At 39.5% G+C, this 15,027-nt stretch overlaps 1 protein-coding gene across 9 annotated transcripts in view; it reads left to right on the top strand.

The window, feature by feature from the left end:
- The window catches only part of SHC3 (SHC adaptor protein 3), a 73,993-nt gene extending 59,258 nt beyond the window's left edge, over positions 1 to 14,735 (top strand). For all 9 annotated transcript variants that reach the window (XM_048291025.1, XM_048291024.1, XM_048291020.1 and 6 more), the window contains 6 exons: positions 3,370 to 3,496; positions 4,528 to 4,681; positions 5,663 to 5,759; positions 6,654 to 6,848; positions 8,953 to 9,248; positions 12,292 to 14,735. In XM_048291025.1, coding sequence (XP_048146982.1) covers positions 3,370 to 3,496; positions 4,528 to 4,681; positions 5,663 to 5,759; positions 6,654 to 6,848; positions 8,953 to 9,248; positions 12,292 to 12,420 — 998 coding nt within the window. In that variant the 3' untranslated portion in view covers positions 12,421 to 14,735. The remainder of the gene's footprint in view (positions 1 to 3,369; positions 3,497 to 4,527; positions 4,682 to 5,662; positions 5,760 to 6,653; positions 6,849 to 8,952; positions 9,249 to 12,291) is intronic.
- Positions 14,736 to 15,027: the final 292 nt, after the last annotated feature.

Consider the following 15,027-nt stretch of genomic DNA (forward strand, 5'->3'; position numbering starts at 1 on the left):
GAGCTCCAAAAAAATGACATTAAGTACTTCCAACAGGATTTCTGGAGAATTCAAACACTTTTAACTCCAAAATGCCAATCCTGCAGACCCTCAGCTGCCCACCTTACCATTGGCACAACTAATTCAATAGCTTCTATATGTAGTCATCTTTAATGATACCTGAAGAATCTGCTATGTCCATGTGCAGAAATGTCCAGGCTTGAGGATATTAGTTCATAAATAATACCTGCACTAAGCATACTAATATGCTGAATATCAGTGAAATACCTAGAAAATTTATGGGGCATGGGAGGTAGGGAATAGCCCAGTTCTTTGTAATGCTTGTTATATTACAGCCTGATGTGTCCCCTGTCAGAGAAGTTCCAGTGTCAGACTACAGGCTGCATGGTACAGAGCTGCTCTCCACCCCACCTGCTTTAGCAGTACCCTTTTGCTAAATCCAAGACTGATTTAGTTGTTCTGAGAGATCTCGGTCCATTGACTAGGGACTAGCATTGTACACCAGATATTTGCTCTGAAGGGTTTGGAGGAGCCCTGTGCTCCATTTTCTGTCCCTGTGTGAGTGGATTTTATATACTATATTCCTTTTGTACTATGTTCTTCCTGCACTATGTTCCTTCCATCTTACACTGAATATGTTTATCTCTAGCTTCCTGTGACTGCTCCTTGTTGAGCTAGGCTATCCTAGACTGGGGAGTCATCTGAGCACCTGATATCGTTGTCTTCCTTTGGTGTATTTAGGTCAAGCAACTTCTTAGTTTTCTTTATTTGAGATTATATAAGATTGACAGATTGAACTCTGCAGCATTCCAGCTGCAGTGCACATCCTCCATCTTTCAGATAATTTCTGTACCTCCTTTCTTCATTTTTCTGCAGCTGTTTTAGAAAGGTATATGATATCTGCATAACAGGGGCTGCCAGTATAGCAGAGAATGCACCTTCCTTGCTTTTGTCCTCATTGTCAGCTGGTTCCTCCTAAGCCCTCTTTGCTGCAGTGAAGCACTGTTACCTCATGTGAAATTCCTTCACGCTATGATCTTTAAGCCTTCTGCATTACGGCTTTCCCATGCGTGGTTTCCCCACTCGTGTGTACACATCAGTGGTTTGCAGATTGGTGACTTTGTATGGCACCTGTATTAAAACACATTTTTTTTAAAGGGTCTAATTTACCAAGGGACCTGAATTGCCATCTTTCACCACTATTTGCCATTCTGTCATTCTTTGTGTTGTTTGCAAATTACCTTAAAAGGGAATTTATCTTTACATCTGTATCTAGCAAAAATTGACTGCTATTACTGACGCTACCCCACTGCCAGTGCTGTAGTATAGCTTGCATATTAGACTCATTTCTTCCCGAGGATGGAGAAGCTGTCTTTGTGCTTTGCATTCTGGGTCTAGCAAGCTAAAGGCTGTCTATTTTCTGCTGTAACATTCACAAGAAATCATCTCTGTGTGAGCCAAACCTTCTCATCCTTTTACAAGAAGCATATCTCCTACCTGCTGAAAGTCCATTCACGTATCCAAGGAAACAGGTTACTCATTATGTCACCTACTGAAACTACTTAGTGACTCATGCTTCATTTCAGCTCCAGAAAGGTTTAGCAGTGAGCAGTGTCACCTCTTTAAATTCGCACTCTAGTTATAGGGTGCAAACATTTTAGCTTTGTTTGGCCTAACTACTTTTGGTCCACATTTACTGCACCTTCCATTGAGGCTAATTTTTCAATGCCAATAGCAGTGTTGTGGAGGGCGTCAAAACAAACGTCTCACTGCTAGTCAGGGATGTCTGCCTCTGTCTTTGGACACATGGAGGTCCTGTTTTGTCTGCTGAATCCACTTTCAACATGTAGCTAAGGGCATTTTCCCTGGACAAGACATTTCAGCTTGCTGGTTGGCACAGTAGATGCTCTAAGGTGAGAAGAGAACACCACTGTATCTGTTTAGCACTGTGACTGGTGCCATCTCAAGCTGAATGAAGTGCTGCTGCTGCTGAGGAAGAGACAGCAGACATTCCATACTCACACAACTGCAGGTTTCTTGGCCCTTTATTCTGGCCTCTTCAGAAGTCTGTCTGGTATTTCAGCCTCTGAAAAGTCATATCTAAACCTACTTAGTCTCCCTGTATTATTTTAACTAAAACAATTTCACACAAATGTCATGACCAACCCTTATGTGTAGGCCACTGGCATCCAATGCACTTGTTGAGTGAGTTGGACACTGGGCATGTACTAAAGCACAGTTTTTCAGCTGAAAAGTTTATATTCAAGTTATTAAAACAGTCAGGGGTGAAAAAATCAGTAACTTTGAACAAGAACCCACTTTCCTGTGGCAGGACTTGGAAAATAACCATAGTTTGAAATCCAATCCAGGCTATAGCCAGTAAGGCAATATGCTTGTCCAACTCTGAATATGGAAGATTAACTCTCTTGGGCTTCTCTGGATATCACTGAGATGTTGTTCATACAGATCTTTAGCTGCCAGGTATTAGTACCCATCTATGCTCCTGTAATGTTGAGTGAGCTCTTCACAAGTTCACCTCTTTGTGTTTTCACATATTTTATGTCTTCCCATATATTTCAGACCTCCAAGCCATTCTCTGGTTTAAAACCGTTACAGATTTGGCTGCTTAGACTTCTTTAAAGGTTTCTCAGTCTTCTGTAGGAAGAGAGCTTGTGTTGCTAGCCTCCCCCTTTACTGCCTCTGTCACAGTGGGTTCAGGGAGGTTGCACATGGGGAAGGGCTGGAGTTAATCATGTTGCTGGCTCTGCACTCTTCACCGACCCGTCAGTTTGCTGGGTGTGTCTCCACGCAAAGAAGCAGGAAAAGGTACCAACATTTGTACTCTGTGTTCCTGGAATAAGATCAGGGGTCATTATCTAGAAAGTATCCGTGGATACTGCTGCTCCCTCAGACTGTAATTTGGGAAGAGAGAGCAGCTTGTGAACTTGGGGTGATTGGACATAAAACTGAAGTGGTAATAAAATTGAAGAAAGCAAATAAAGCTTTTACTATTATTATAATAGATAAATATTTTTGTAATTTCAATTTAAAGCTTAGAATTCTTACATAATCTATTGCATTCAGGTAATAACAAGTGAAATTTTATGAGGTTTTTTCTGTTTGTGGACTTGTTAAAATAATGGAACAGATTTGTGACCTTGTCTATCACACTTATGCATCAGTGCAATTTTGTGTAACCTTTAAAAAGTTGAGATTGCCTGAAATTCACTGTATCAAAATTGGGTTTTATTGAAATGTGCACATCACTAACAGGGTGACTAAGCTTGACAAGTAGGTGTTTTGTCATAGGTCAGTGCATCCCACAATGACATAAACAGTGACTTGCATGTGTCAATCTTTTTCATTTAGCTTGTCATATACTGGAATGCTGTGATGGCCTGGCCCAGGATGTCATCAGCACCATAGGGCAAGCATTTGAGCTTCGATTTAAGCAGTACTTGCAATGTCCCTCTAAGACACCTACTTTCCCTGATAGGTGAGTGTTACTGCAGAAGACTGCTAAAGGATCTTCCTTCGCTTTTGGTTTACTTGATAAAATGTGGACAGTGTTGCTGGAGGCAGACAGGATTTGAATGCTTTAATAAGATTTCTGCTGTATTAGCTAAACAGTGTTTACCTAACGAATATGAAAGGAGCACAGTCAATTTGAAAGAATAGGCTAAATATGGATTTCACAGCGATGTTGAAATGATCATGTGTTTTGTGCTGTAGTTAGGCAGAGTTGGATGGCCAAGAATGGTTGTTATTTGTGGCATTTCCTCATTACTGTCATAGCAGCTGTGTCAGCTTAGATGGAGTAGGTCAGACTGCTGGGCTTCCAAAATGACTAATGATGTTTCTAGGAATGTGATGTATTGCAGGGAGGTTTGACTGCATTTTTCTCTGGAGGATACAAACTCTGTCTGTTTGTATATGTACAAAAGGCTGGGATATAGCATTCTGTTTCCTTTGGAGACATGGATTGCTATGTGCCTACTGACATTACTAGAAATCCTTGTGAAGTTGTACCCTCTGTAATGCCTTATATCAGAGCAAAACAGGTATATGGGAAATATAAAATGCTACTATCCTAATCTGGGAGCATGCCGTATTCACATCTCTTGACTTTGTGAAGTTCTTACAGAATTATATTTGTGATAGAGCAATCAGAACTGAAGGCAAAGATTTAGAGCCTAGTCAGTCAATCAAGTCATAATATTACAAGTGATATTTTAAAGTTAGATGAACTGCTTTGTTAAAGCAGTTTATAATGGTCTTTAAAGCCAAGTTAAAACATCCTCTAGTCAGCATAAAGAATTTGGTCCATTGCAAAGGAGGTTTATATCAGTCTGTCTAAACAGAGAAGATCTGCTGCATGATCCATCATTGCTTCCTGACTTAAAATGGTAGCTGGAGTGTCCATAAAATATGCAATAGTGATCCCCTGACAGGCAGTTTTAACCTGCTGAAAGTATCTGTAAGTGCTTTGCAAGTGAGGGGCAAAACAAACCACTCTCTTCCCTGCAGGATGCAGAGTTTTGAGGACCCATGGACGGAGGAAGATATCGAGGAAACAGAGCATCCCTATTACAACAGCATCCCAAATAAAATACCTCCCCCTGGCGGATTCCTTGATGCCAGGCTCAAAACAAGGCTTCCCACTGGTGCAGACACAGCTCAGGTCAGTACAGTCTCATCTCTACTCTCCCGTTGATTGATCCAAAATTTTAAAAAGACGTGTGTTGTATGGCGGATATCTTGGGACCGTCTGTAACTCACAGCCCTTCCTGTGTGGCCAGTTTCCATCTGAATGGCCACTGCAGATCAAGGGGGCAACACATTAGGCAGGTTCAGAACAAATTAAAGGAGATGAAATCCTCATGGTGTTAAAAGATTAACTGGGTTCGAGGAACAGAGATCCTCTGGGGGCTACTATAGTTGTAGAAACTATGTCTGCTTCAGAGTATCAAATAGTATACATTAACTGGGAATGATTTAATGAAGAATCATTTAAACAATCTAGTGCAGTCATTACTAACTGTTCATTATGTTAATGACTTGGCAGCATTCAATATTCAGCCAGGTTCCTAGGTAGGTTTTCCACCTCATATTGAACTAAGGTCAGCTTTAATAATTCTACCAGCATTCCTGTTGGAAGTTTGACTGCAGTATCAATGTAGCTCCCTAAGAGGTGTTTTCAGATCCAGCACAACTCTGCTTAAATCCAGAGGGGTCCTGTCTGTAGCCACATCCTCCCCTCAGTGCCCAAGTGCATCCCCTGGTACCAACGTGACTCTTTCAGCTCATTCTTTGAAGAGTGCTGGGGCTGTCTTCTGGTCCCACGTGTGTTTATGTGGAACACTTTTCTCAGCAAAAGGTTGTCAAGACTTGCTATGTGAGTACAAATGTACAATAGAAATGATGCATCATTTGGTATCGTGGGGGTCACTAAAAACAGAAAGCAGGGAAGAACACATGAAGGTCACCAGTAATATCTTACTCTTACACAAATGTATTTGGGATATATATATATGTTCTGACATTATGATGAATTGGAAAGGAAGAGTGAGGGTACACAGAATACATCCAAGAGAGCCACTTGTGATGTATCTGAGCATTTTAAAGGCAATTGAAAAATTCCTTGCATGTGTGTCTGTTCTAGTCTGCATCAGAAGTGGGAGGAGAGCAAATTTATTATCAGAGCCATCACTTAGGAGAAAAATTCAGTGAAGAATGGCATCATGGGCCTGTTGAACAAGGTGAGTTTTGCTACTTTTAGCTGTAATACTGCAGGTGGTCTTGGGGGGCATGTGAAAGTCTGATTCCTCAAAGTTTTAAGGCAACGAACTGCACTTGGTTGATAGGTTCCCTTTGTCTGAGTTTTAGTGTTGATACCAGTGAAAAGCATTTGATAATTATCTCTGGATAAATTATTAAATGCACGCCTTCATGAAATATTTTCTTCTGCAGAGCAGTTCCTAAATGGAATTGCCCAAACTTTCAGCTAATTTTCTTAAAACTCTATGATATTTAAGGGTCTGCTGCATTATCTGTTGGGAAAATCTGACCCACTAGGGTATGCAAAATGGAATTTTCAAATGAAAAACCTAAAGTGAGAAGACTAATTCAAAATGTGAAGCAATACTCTCTGCTCAACAAATAGCAAATAATGTATAATGTTCCTTTTGTTGTCTTTGAATTTCAAGAAAGTAATTTCAATACATGTATAAAATTTCACCCCATCCACCTTTATGAGACAACTTTACTGTGTTTCTAGGGACACTTTCATTCAAATGCCAGAATGTGTTCTCTGTTGTTAATCTGCACACATCTGAGGATTTTATACCTTCTCCTGCTCTCATGAACTCCCCAACAGAACACAATTTTTGAAATTTACAGTATTTATTTACAAAGGTTTCCTTTTCTCCTGGAAAACAGCCCCACCATATCCTCATTGAAACACAGTTCTGAATCCATTAATCAACTTTTTTTTCTACTAAATCCAGCAATTATTGACTTTACATCTCCCAGTCCAGGAAAATTTAAACCTGTGCTGATGAGGTGTGATGATAATTGGTGATAATACCAACACTGTTCTGTCAAATAAAAAAAAACCAAAAAAACAAAAAAAACCAAAGTCTTGCATTTTCTAGGATCTCTGGATATTTGTAGTATGTCAGAAGACAAATCAGAAGTAGCACCAACAGCAGAGCTGCCAACATATGTAAACACCCAGCATATAAATAGAGAAGCTCTACTGGCACTTCAGGCAGATGCTGAAAGTACCTTCAGTGGAACAACAGAGAATGCTGAAGCAAGCAGCCCAGGAAAGGATCTGTTTGACATGAGTGAGTTCCCTTCCTATTCACTTCCTTTCTAACAAGGGACCAGATATGTTTATGCATTATTTCTGTATTAAGAAAAAAAAAAATCCAAATTTAGTGTTCCCGATGTAATTATGGTGAATTTTAGAATCCATTGTGTTTTCATATTGGCCTGAGCTAAAAAAAAAGGTGGCTGAAGACTTGAAGCTGGGCTATATAATAAGGTGAGTTGCAGTCTATGTTATCCTTAACATAACAGGCAATTATGCCAGAAGAAAAATTAATCAGGAAGCTTGCCATACAGGAAAGTGAAGGAGGGTGAAGGTGTGGATGGGTGGAGAACTATCTTCAGCCTGTCCTGTGAGTATGTTATGAGGAAGTCAATGCATATATCAAAACCTTTGTGCAGCAAGGAATCTGGCATGGAAATCAAAGTGCTGAGTTACCTCTTGCTCTGGGTAGGCCTACTGTCCTACCTGTTCCAATTTTGAAGGCAGCTTGTCCTAGATTAGAATCATCTCCATAGCTGCAAAACCATGGCTTAAGCATCAGCTGTAGTTTGGTATTGGTGCTACTAACACACATAGTTTTCAGCCTTGAGGACATACATAAAGTGAAGTAATGGTGAAAGCATTTGATGCACAGAAAATTTTCTTGGTTTTTTTACTCTTCCAACCTCAAATAAACTGCTTGCCCAAGCTTTATTTAATTCAGTTCACATAATTAAAAGGCAGTGAGACAAAGCAGTTGGTGCCTACAAATTATTTGTAAAATAAAGTATCTACATTTCAGTTATGTCAGTATAGATAAAACCATTTCCTGGCATGTTTTTGATGAGATATGGCTCTATTTCCACAGCTTAGTGAGACATTGGATTGAAAGAAAGGAGGAGGGAAGAAAGTTGAGAGAGTATCTATCTGTGAATATAGATCTGAAATGAGAAAAATCTGCTGTTTGAAATCAGGGATGTTAACTCTTATCAGCCATTGGAACACCAGAGAAAAGTAGTATTAGAAAATGTGCCAATTAGCCCAAAGTTAGTGGTTTGACAAGCTAAACATATGTTGGACTTTGTGCAGACTGCAGTATAGTGAAAACATTGATAAGCTACTTTTAGTAACTGGCTGAGATATAAATAAGCTCTGATAGTACAGTATTTTTCCTATTTCTCTGACCTAAACTTGCCTCTCTGTGGCCCCATGCAAGCATGGCTGTGTACTGCTTGCATCTGAACAATCTATTTACAGCTGGTATATCACTTCACCATACTGCTCTCCAGATGTCCTTTTGTAAACCTAGTGGGCACAGAACAACATTTCTTTTTGATATGTACTGGTGGGGAAGATGAAGGTCTTGCAAGAGTAAATAGCTTCTGAGAGGTCAGTACAACATGTAACGAAGCACCCTATGACGTATCTGCTATTTCTGTATGACTGTTGGGATCCATGGTGGCACACCTTTCCATGCAAGTCTACAGTTGCACTGAGTTCAGGACTTAGCTGAGGTTTAAAAGATGCTTCCCCAAGGCTGATTTTAGCTACGGAAATGATGGTAAATGTGTTAACCTGTGTCTGTTTTGCAAGGTTCTCTTCCTAGATGGAGCTAGGAGTAGGTAAGGGTGAATGTTCCCTTCTAGACATAGCCTTGGGCCGGAGACTCAGTAATGGACAATTTTTAAATGAATAAGTTGTTTGAACAGAGACCAGATATGAGTATAATGACATTAGGTACCCCTATTATGCAATTTATTTGAAATTTAACTGTCTGACATACCTAGAAAGACTGAAGGAGAGATTTGCCTGGTACCAGATCATATAAATACAGCTGTTGACAATAGCCACTACTGAAATAAAACCAGTACCTTTCAAGAGATCCTGACAAGGTTCAGTCCGATTTTTATCAGTATCTTTCTGTGCATAACATACATTTTTAACATTACACTCCTCAGTAGTAATATATTATATAATTCAGTGAGTCTGTTAGTATATCTTCCCTCATTTTTTCATAAAGATAAAGAGAAGTGGCTGTAATGCAAAATAAATCCAGTTTTAAATGACCAGAATATCACCATTTTGCTACATGGTTTACCTCTGAATGATCCTGCCCTTGTTTCTATTTCCATAACCAGAACCATTTGAAGATGCTCTCAAGAATCAAACATCTGAGGCTATGTTAAGGAAATCCACCTCCATGGGATGCACCAGTCCTCCTTTATCCAGAGCAGCTGTCCGGACTGAAGCTGAAGAGCTGAGTACAGAGCCGTGGTATCAAGGAGAGATGAGCAGGAAAGAAGCAGAACAGCTATTAAAGAAATGTGGAGATTTCCTCGTGAGGAAGAGTACCACGAATCCTGGCTCCTATGTGCTGACAGGCATGCACAAAGGGCAAGCCAAGCATCTTCTTTTGGTGGACCCAGAAGGAGCTGTAAGCACTGAGTCCTCACTAGTAGATGAGGTTTCTGACTCCACACTTTTTCTCTAAATGTCTTTAATCTTCTTTACAGCTTATTCACAACAGATCATAAGCACCACCTCATATCTCTAATATGCCATCACCTCTCTAATTTTCTCCCTGATGCTTAGCAGAAGACCTAACTCATGATTTCTGCACATTGCAGGGAGCCTTAGGGACCTGACTCCCAGGCAAGTTCACACTTTGACCACTGCTGCACAGTCTTGGTCTAAAGTGCAGCTTAAGCCACTTCAGCATTGTTGCTAAAGGAAGGAGGTTTGGCTAGCCTGCATACTGGCAATTTCCACTTTCTCTGTTAGCTGAGATATGGACCAGGCCCTCTGTGTTTTCCTGCATGTATGCCCAGGAGAGAACTGGGCTAAGCCTGCTCCATCTACTTGCTGCACAAAGACTCCCTTACCTGATGAAGGAACCTTCCCCACAGCAGGATGGAGGGGACAAGGGAGCTCTAGCTTTCTGTAGCTGTTCTGTCCTGCTTCTGTGGAGGCATAATCTCTTCAGAGAGATTGAAATCATTGTCATGAGTTTTATTCTTGGCCCCTGGCAGCTGCAAGTAGGCAACTCCTTTTCTTCTATAAAGGACAACTTTAGCTAACCAGCCCCAAGGTAAGTAAGAAACTCCCATAAAGGACTTGGCCTGTTGGCATCTGAGCTGAGAAAGCTGTGGCAGAGCTATACCAGTCCTGCAGAATCTGTATTGCAGTGGTGAGGAACGCCCATTGCATTTAATTACATTTGCCACATGAGGCCAGTCAGAGAATGGTTTTGCACTTTTGAGGTGCCAGCTGCCTAGTCCTGTGTTTGATGGGTACACGAGCCCAGGAGAGTAGCTCTACACCTCTTTAGGGGCAGCCTCCATCGCTAAAATTTGCCAACAGTTTTGTGACTCCTGCAACAAGGTCTCCTAATTCTCTTTTCAGCATAAACCCACAAATAACCGTTACAGGCTACTGCAAGGGAAGCACTGCTGTGTGATGTGGCAAGTGCAGGAATGCTGTGTCCCACCGGCAGCTCTGCTGCAGGGCTGACTGGCGTGGAATACTCAGGTCCTGTGGTGACTTCCGCGGTATTTTCTTCCTGCACAGGTTGCAGGGCCCCCCTCCATCTTTGCTGTACTGCCTCTAGTGCAGCTCTGATTTACTGACCTCCTTGGTTAGGGACCTGCTTGTAATCTGCACCTATCCTTTCCCTCAGCCTGCTTGTATCATCACGGCCCAAATGGCTCTGAAATGCCTTGCTTGGGAGGTGCTGTTCCAGAACAATGATTTTCTGCAGCTGCAGTTAGTTACAGACAGCACAGCTGTCTGTACGATTTGTGGGATCCTGACACAGCTTCTGAGCAGCCCTATCTGCAACTTGTCAAAGTGGAGAACCATCAATAAAATGCCAGTGTGTGGCCAGGTGCCACAGCGTGCCAGTGGCTTGCATCTCATCTGCGTGGTCTCAGCATAATTGTTCTTAAAGACTGATTCACACAAATGTTGCCTGAAAATTAATTTCACACACATTACCCAGTGACACGTAACAGGTCTTAAGGGTGTGTTCTCAGAGCAAAGTTAGCTGTCCAGTTGCGTCTGCTCTCATCCGGCTAACAAAAAATTAAAAAAGGAAAAAAGATCCCTCGTCCAGGCAATGGATGTTTAAAATAGAGGACTGCATGATTTTTCTGGATTTGGAATTAGAACTCTAGTGATGGTAGAGTGTCTAACTTATGGTAAGAACATCCCAGAATATAGCTAAGTAAAGTTACTGCTTTTTAAAGATATCTTTTAATTCTGAAAATATAGTTTGATTTTAGAGAAAGTGACGTTTCAAAGCAGTATGCTTCAGAAATTGGGAGAGCCTGTTGGTTTGACCGGATAGCATCATATGCCAAAGTTATTTGTTTCCTCTTTATTTTACTCTGTGACATCCTGTGCTAAGCTTCTAGAAATTTTTCCAGAACTTAATGTTGAAGACTGAATTATTTCAGAATAGGTGTCCACCGCGGCGTAAGATGACTTTTGAAAGTTTTAACACAAGTTGTTCTCTCTTCCTGAGAAAAGTTCAAGGAGAATAGATGACATTCCTTACCCAGAGCACTGCTCACAGGCATTTGCTTGAGGCAGTGTAGAGCCAGCCCAATAGAAAGTTGTAGTCCAACATGGTGTTGGCTTGATTAGACCTGTGCTCTGCCTGTAGCAGATGTATGCCTAACTCATTTGAAACATAGGAAGGAAAAGTTTTGTGAACATATTTGTGGCTAAATAATTAAAGATCGCTTTGTAATATAGGTTAGTAATATAGGCTTCTGGCAATTTTGACTGTTTCATCCTGCAGTATCAGTTTATTCCTATCATGTGTGTAGTATTGTGTACCAGCAAGATGCTAGTATAGAGAGCATTTTTCTAGCCCCTGGGCTAGAAAAATGATGTTTCCTGCCCTGAAATGTTGCAGTTCCAAAGGCACAAGGATGTACTGTGCAGCACAGGGCAAACCCAAGCTAAGCACATATGGTGGCTGTATCACTTTTTAGGAAGGGAATTTTCGAGTAGCAGAAAAGGAATGTCTTTTTAAAAGCACAAAAATGCTGAGGTGCACAAAGAAACTGGGTTCTGACATACCTGGAAGGATAGCTCTTTCTAATTAAAAAAGTGCAAACACCTGAAAGAAGTAGGTGGTCCCTTGAAGAAGAAAAATTGATCTAAAAATCTGACTTACAGAGAAACAAAATCAAGTACAGAAAGTTTTCAAGCAGACCTATTCAGAAAGAGTAATAAGAGTAGGCTGGTCCATGGAATTGCATTCAAAATATCTGTTTAGTGAAAATAGAGGGAGGAAGAGGTAAAATGGAAGCCACACTCAGTAAGTGCCAAATTTCCACCAATTTTGATTGAAGAGGAATCAGTCTCTAAAATATGATTTTGTCATTTTATTCTTAGACAATTTTAGTGTGAAGTTAAGGGGAACAGTACCTTACTCTTTAATCTATCTTCTTGCATCCTTTTTTTTGAAGGTTCGTACAAAAGATCGTGTCTTTGACAGCATAAGTCATCTCATCAACTATCATCTTGAGAATAATTTGCCTATAGTTTCTTCAGTGAGTGAACTCTGCCTGCAACAGCCTGCTGAAAGAAAACACTGACTCCAGATAACTCTTTTAGTTATTGCAACTTGCAAGCTATAAGTGGTAGAAATTGCAGATCTGAAAGGAAAATATACATTTAAAAAATGCGTATTCATATATTCACATACATTTCACAAGTATGTTTTATTTAGGTTTAAGAAGCCCCATTTCATATGGTACACTTGAACATTTTCAATGCTTTATGTGACATGAAATCACAGCAAAAGGCTTTCTTAAAAGTAATTTCAACAAAATTGTTCAGATTCTTTAATGGTAATGTTGATAGTGTATATACACATTATATATATAAATACAGTATATATTTATATTTTTCAAGTCAGTCTGTTGACAGTATAAAACTATCTTCTGTGCCATGTGTTTTTACCAAAAAGAAAAATGACAATTGTGATTGTTCAGATAAAAAATAGAATTCAGCAGTCTCAATTTCTTGAGAAATTTAGTAACATGAATCTTATTTCTGATTTTGCCTAAGAAGCACAACTATGGGGATTACAGATGGATTATGCTAGTTAACCGTGGAAGGAATCTGAATTCAGTAACTAGTATTCCAACTGAGAAACTTAGCATAAAATGTTTTTTAAAAGCATTATTCAGTGTCACTGATATCAAAAGGATTTTATCTTTCTGACGTCAAGTTTGAATTCTTATACGATGCTATTTAAAACATTTGTATCTTGCTTTAGCAATGACTTGGTGTGATCTCTCTGTGTACAAGGTGTGCGCTTTGATTTTTCTAATGATATTGTAACAATATACTGTAACTTTATTAATTTCAGTGCTAAGGTTATTTATAATTAGTTCTCTGCTTATGGTGAAGATCTAGGTGTCCTTGAACTAAGAGTCTCAAACAAGATGTTGCATAACGATTAGACAAGTTCAAATAACTTGTGTTTAATAGGCTTAATACAAGATGTACATGACTGTTCAAAGACATAGCTGAAAAATCTTTTCTTCTTATAAGCAGTGAAAACTATCTGAACTCAGTGGTCAGTTTTGCAAATGATGTCACTTGCATTTACTTGCCAAAGCATAACTTCATTTTGGCCTTCAGCAAGTGATAAGTATTGCAAATACACTGGTTTTTTCTAAATACCAAGTTTAAAAAATGAACACAAAATAAAGATGCATTTCTGGCAGAAATGCCCTTGACTTTTGGTACTTGGAAATGCTTTAAGGGATATTTGTACTGTTCACATTTAAGCATTATATAAAGTTATTCTCCCATTCTATGAATCTTATTATGAGTCAAATTCAATAGACACAGTTCCTGTAAAGGCAATACTTGTGCCAGAGTCAAGATTTAGCCTTCAGCAATCAAAGATCTTCTCTAGCACCAGTCTCTCAAATCAAATCTTCAGACTTGATTCAGAAAAACTCAGCAGGGTAAGTCTAGGTTAAGTACCTGCCTACTCTGCACTATACTTAAGTTACATTTGGTTCTAAGGATTTGCTAAGTTTCAAAATTTGTCAAACCATAATCAAACTGACTAAAGAAGTCACTTAGAATATATTCAGGCAGGACTATCATGTTAAAATTCTGAAATAATTTTCTTGTACCTTCTGCTTTTAAATATGGCGAAGTTGCAACATGAAGGTTTGATTTTGGGTAATCTCAAAACTGGAAATTATTGAGACACCTAAGTGTAATCTGTGTCTATGTAAAAATACACTTGATTCTGTAATTAAGACATCCAGCAGCTAAACTAAGACATTAGTGAACCAAATGCTTGTGATTAATTTTACTGCAGATAGTTATTATTTGATATTTCTAGGTCTGAATGGGAGCTGAGAGCAAAGGAGAGCAATTAAATGCTGCATTTGAAAACAAATCAGTATGGCACTGAATTTAGTGGAATTCTTAAAACTTTGTTTTACCAGACTGGGAGTGGCAAGGAAACAGGAACAGATCTTATATCCCAAAGTAGTATCCACCAAAATGATTTTATTCAAGAGTCTCAAAAAATGACTTTCTTTATCCATGTCTCACCATATTCCAGTTTGAATTATCTCAGTTCCTACTTTTTTTCATATATAATGCTTGTTATTCCATGCTCTAAACTTCCCTTAGCCGTGTTCTGGAAAGTTTTCAGTGTGATGTCACTACCTATAAGAGAAAGTGTCTTTTTTTCTTTGAATATTGCATATCATTTCAGTAAAAGTCTGCTGCATAATGCCCTTAGGTATCTCCAAAAAGCCCACCTGCTTCCTATGTCTGTTTTGGAATCCTAAATGTCCTGGAAAAATGTGGCAAGATTTGGGTGTATGAATTGAAGGCACAAAACATACACTGAAATAAATGTCTTAATTTTTTACTGCTGTCCTATCTGTAGCTTAATAACTTAGCAGCCACTTAGCTGCATGTTTTGGAAATTTAAGCAGGTATCAAGGAGACACAATATGAAACAGCTTGACAGAAATACTAAATTTCCCGGACTGCATTTCACAAACTCTGCCTCTGAGGAAATGTGGCTATTTCAGCACAGCCAATTTTCCCAGCTCAGCATACCCCCTGATGATGCAAAGGTTACATATATCTTGACTAGATGCAGTTTGGTCCCAGTTGGCAATAGCGCCATTGCGCTGTGACAGTGCCCTGCTGAAGCA

This window comes from Corvus hawaiiensis, chromosome Z (assembly GCF_020740725.1).
Source record: "Corvus hawaiiensis isolate bCorHaw1 chromosome Z, bCorHaw1.pri.cur, whole genome shotgun sequence".
Taxonomy (NCBI): domain Eukaryota; kingdom Metazoa; phylum Chordata; class Aves; order Passeriformes; family Corvidae; genus Corvus; species Corvus hawaiiensis.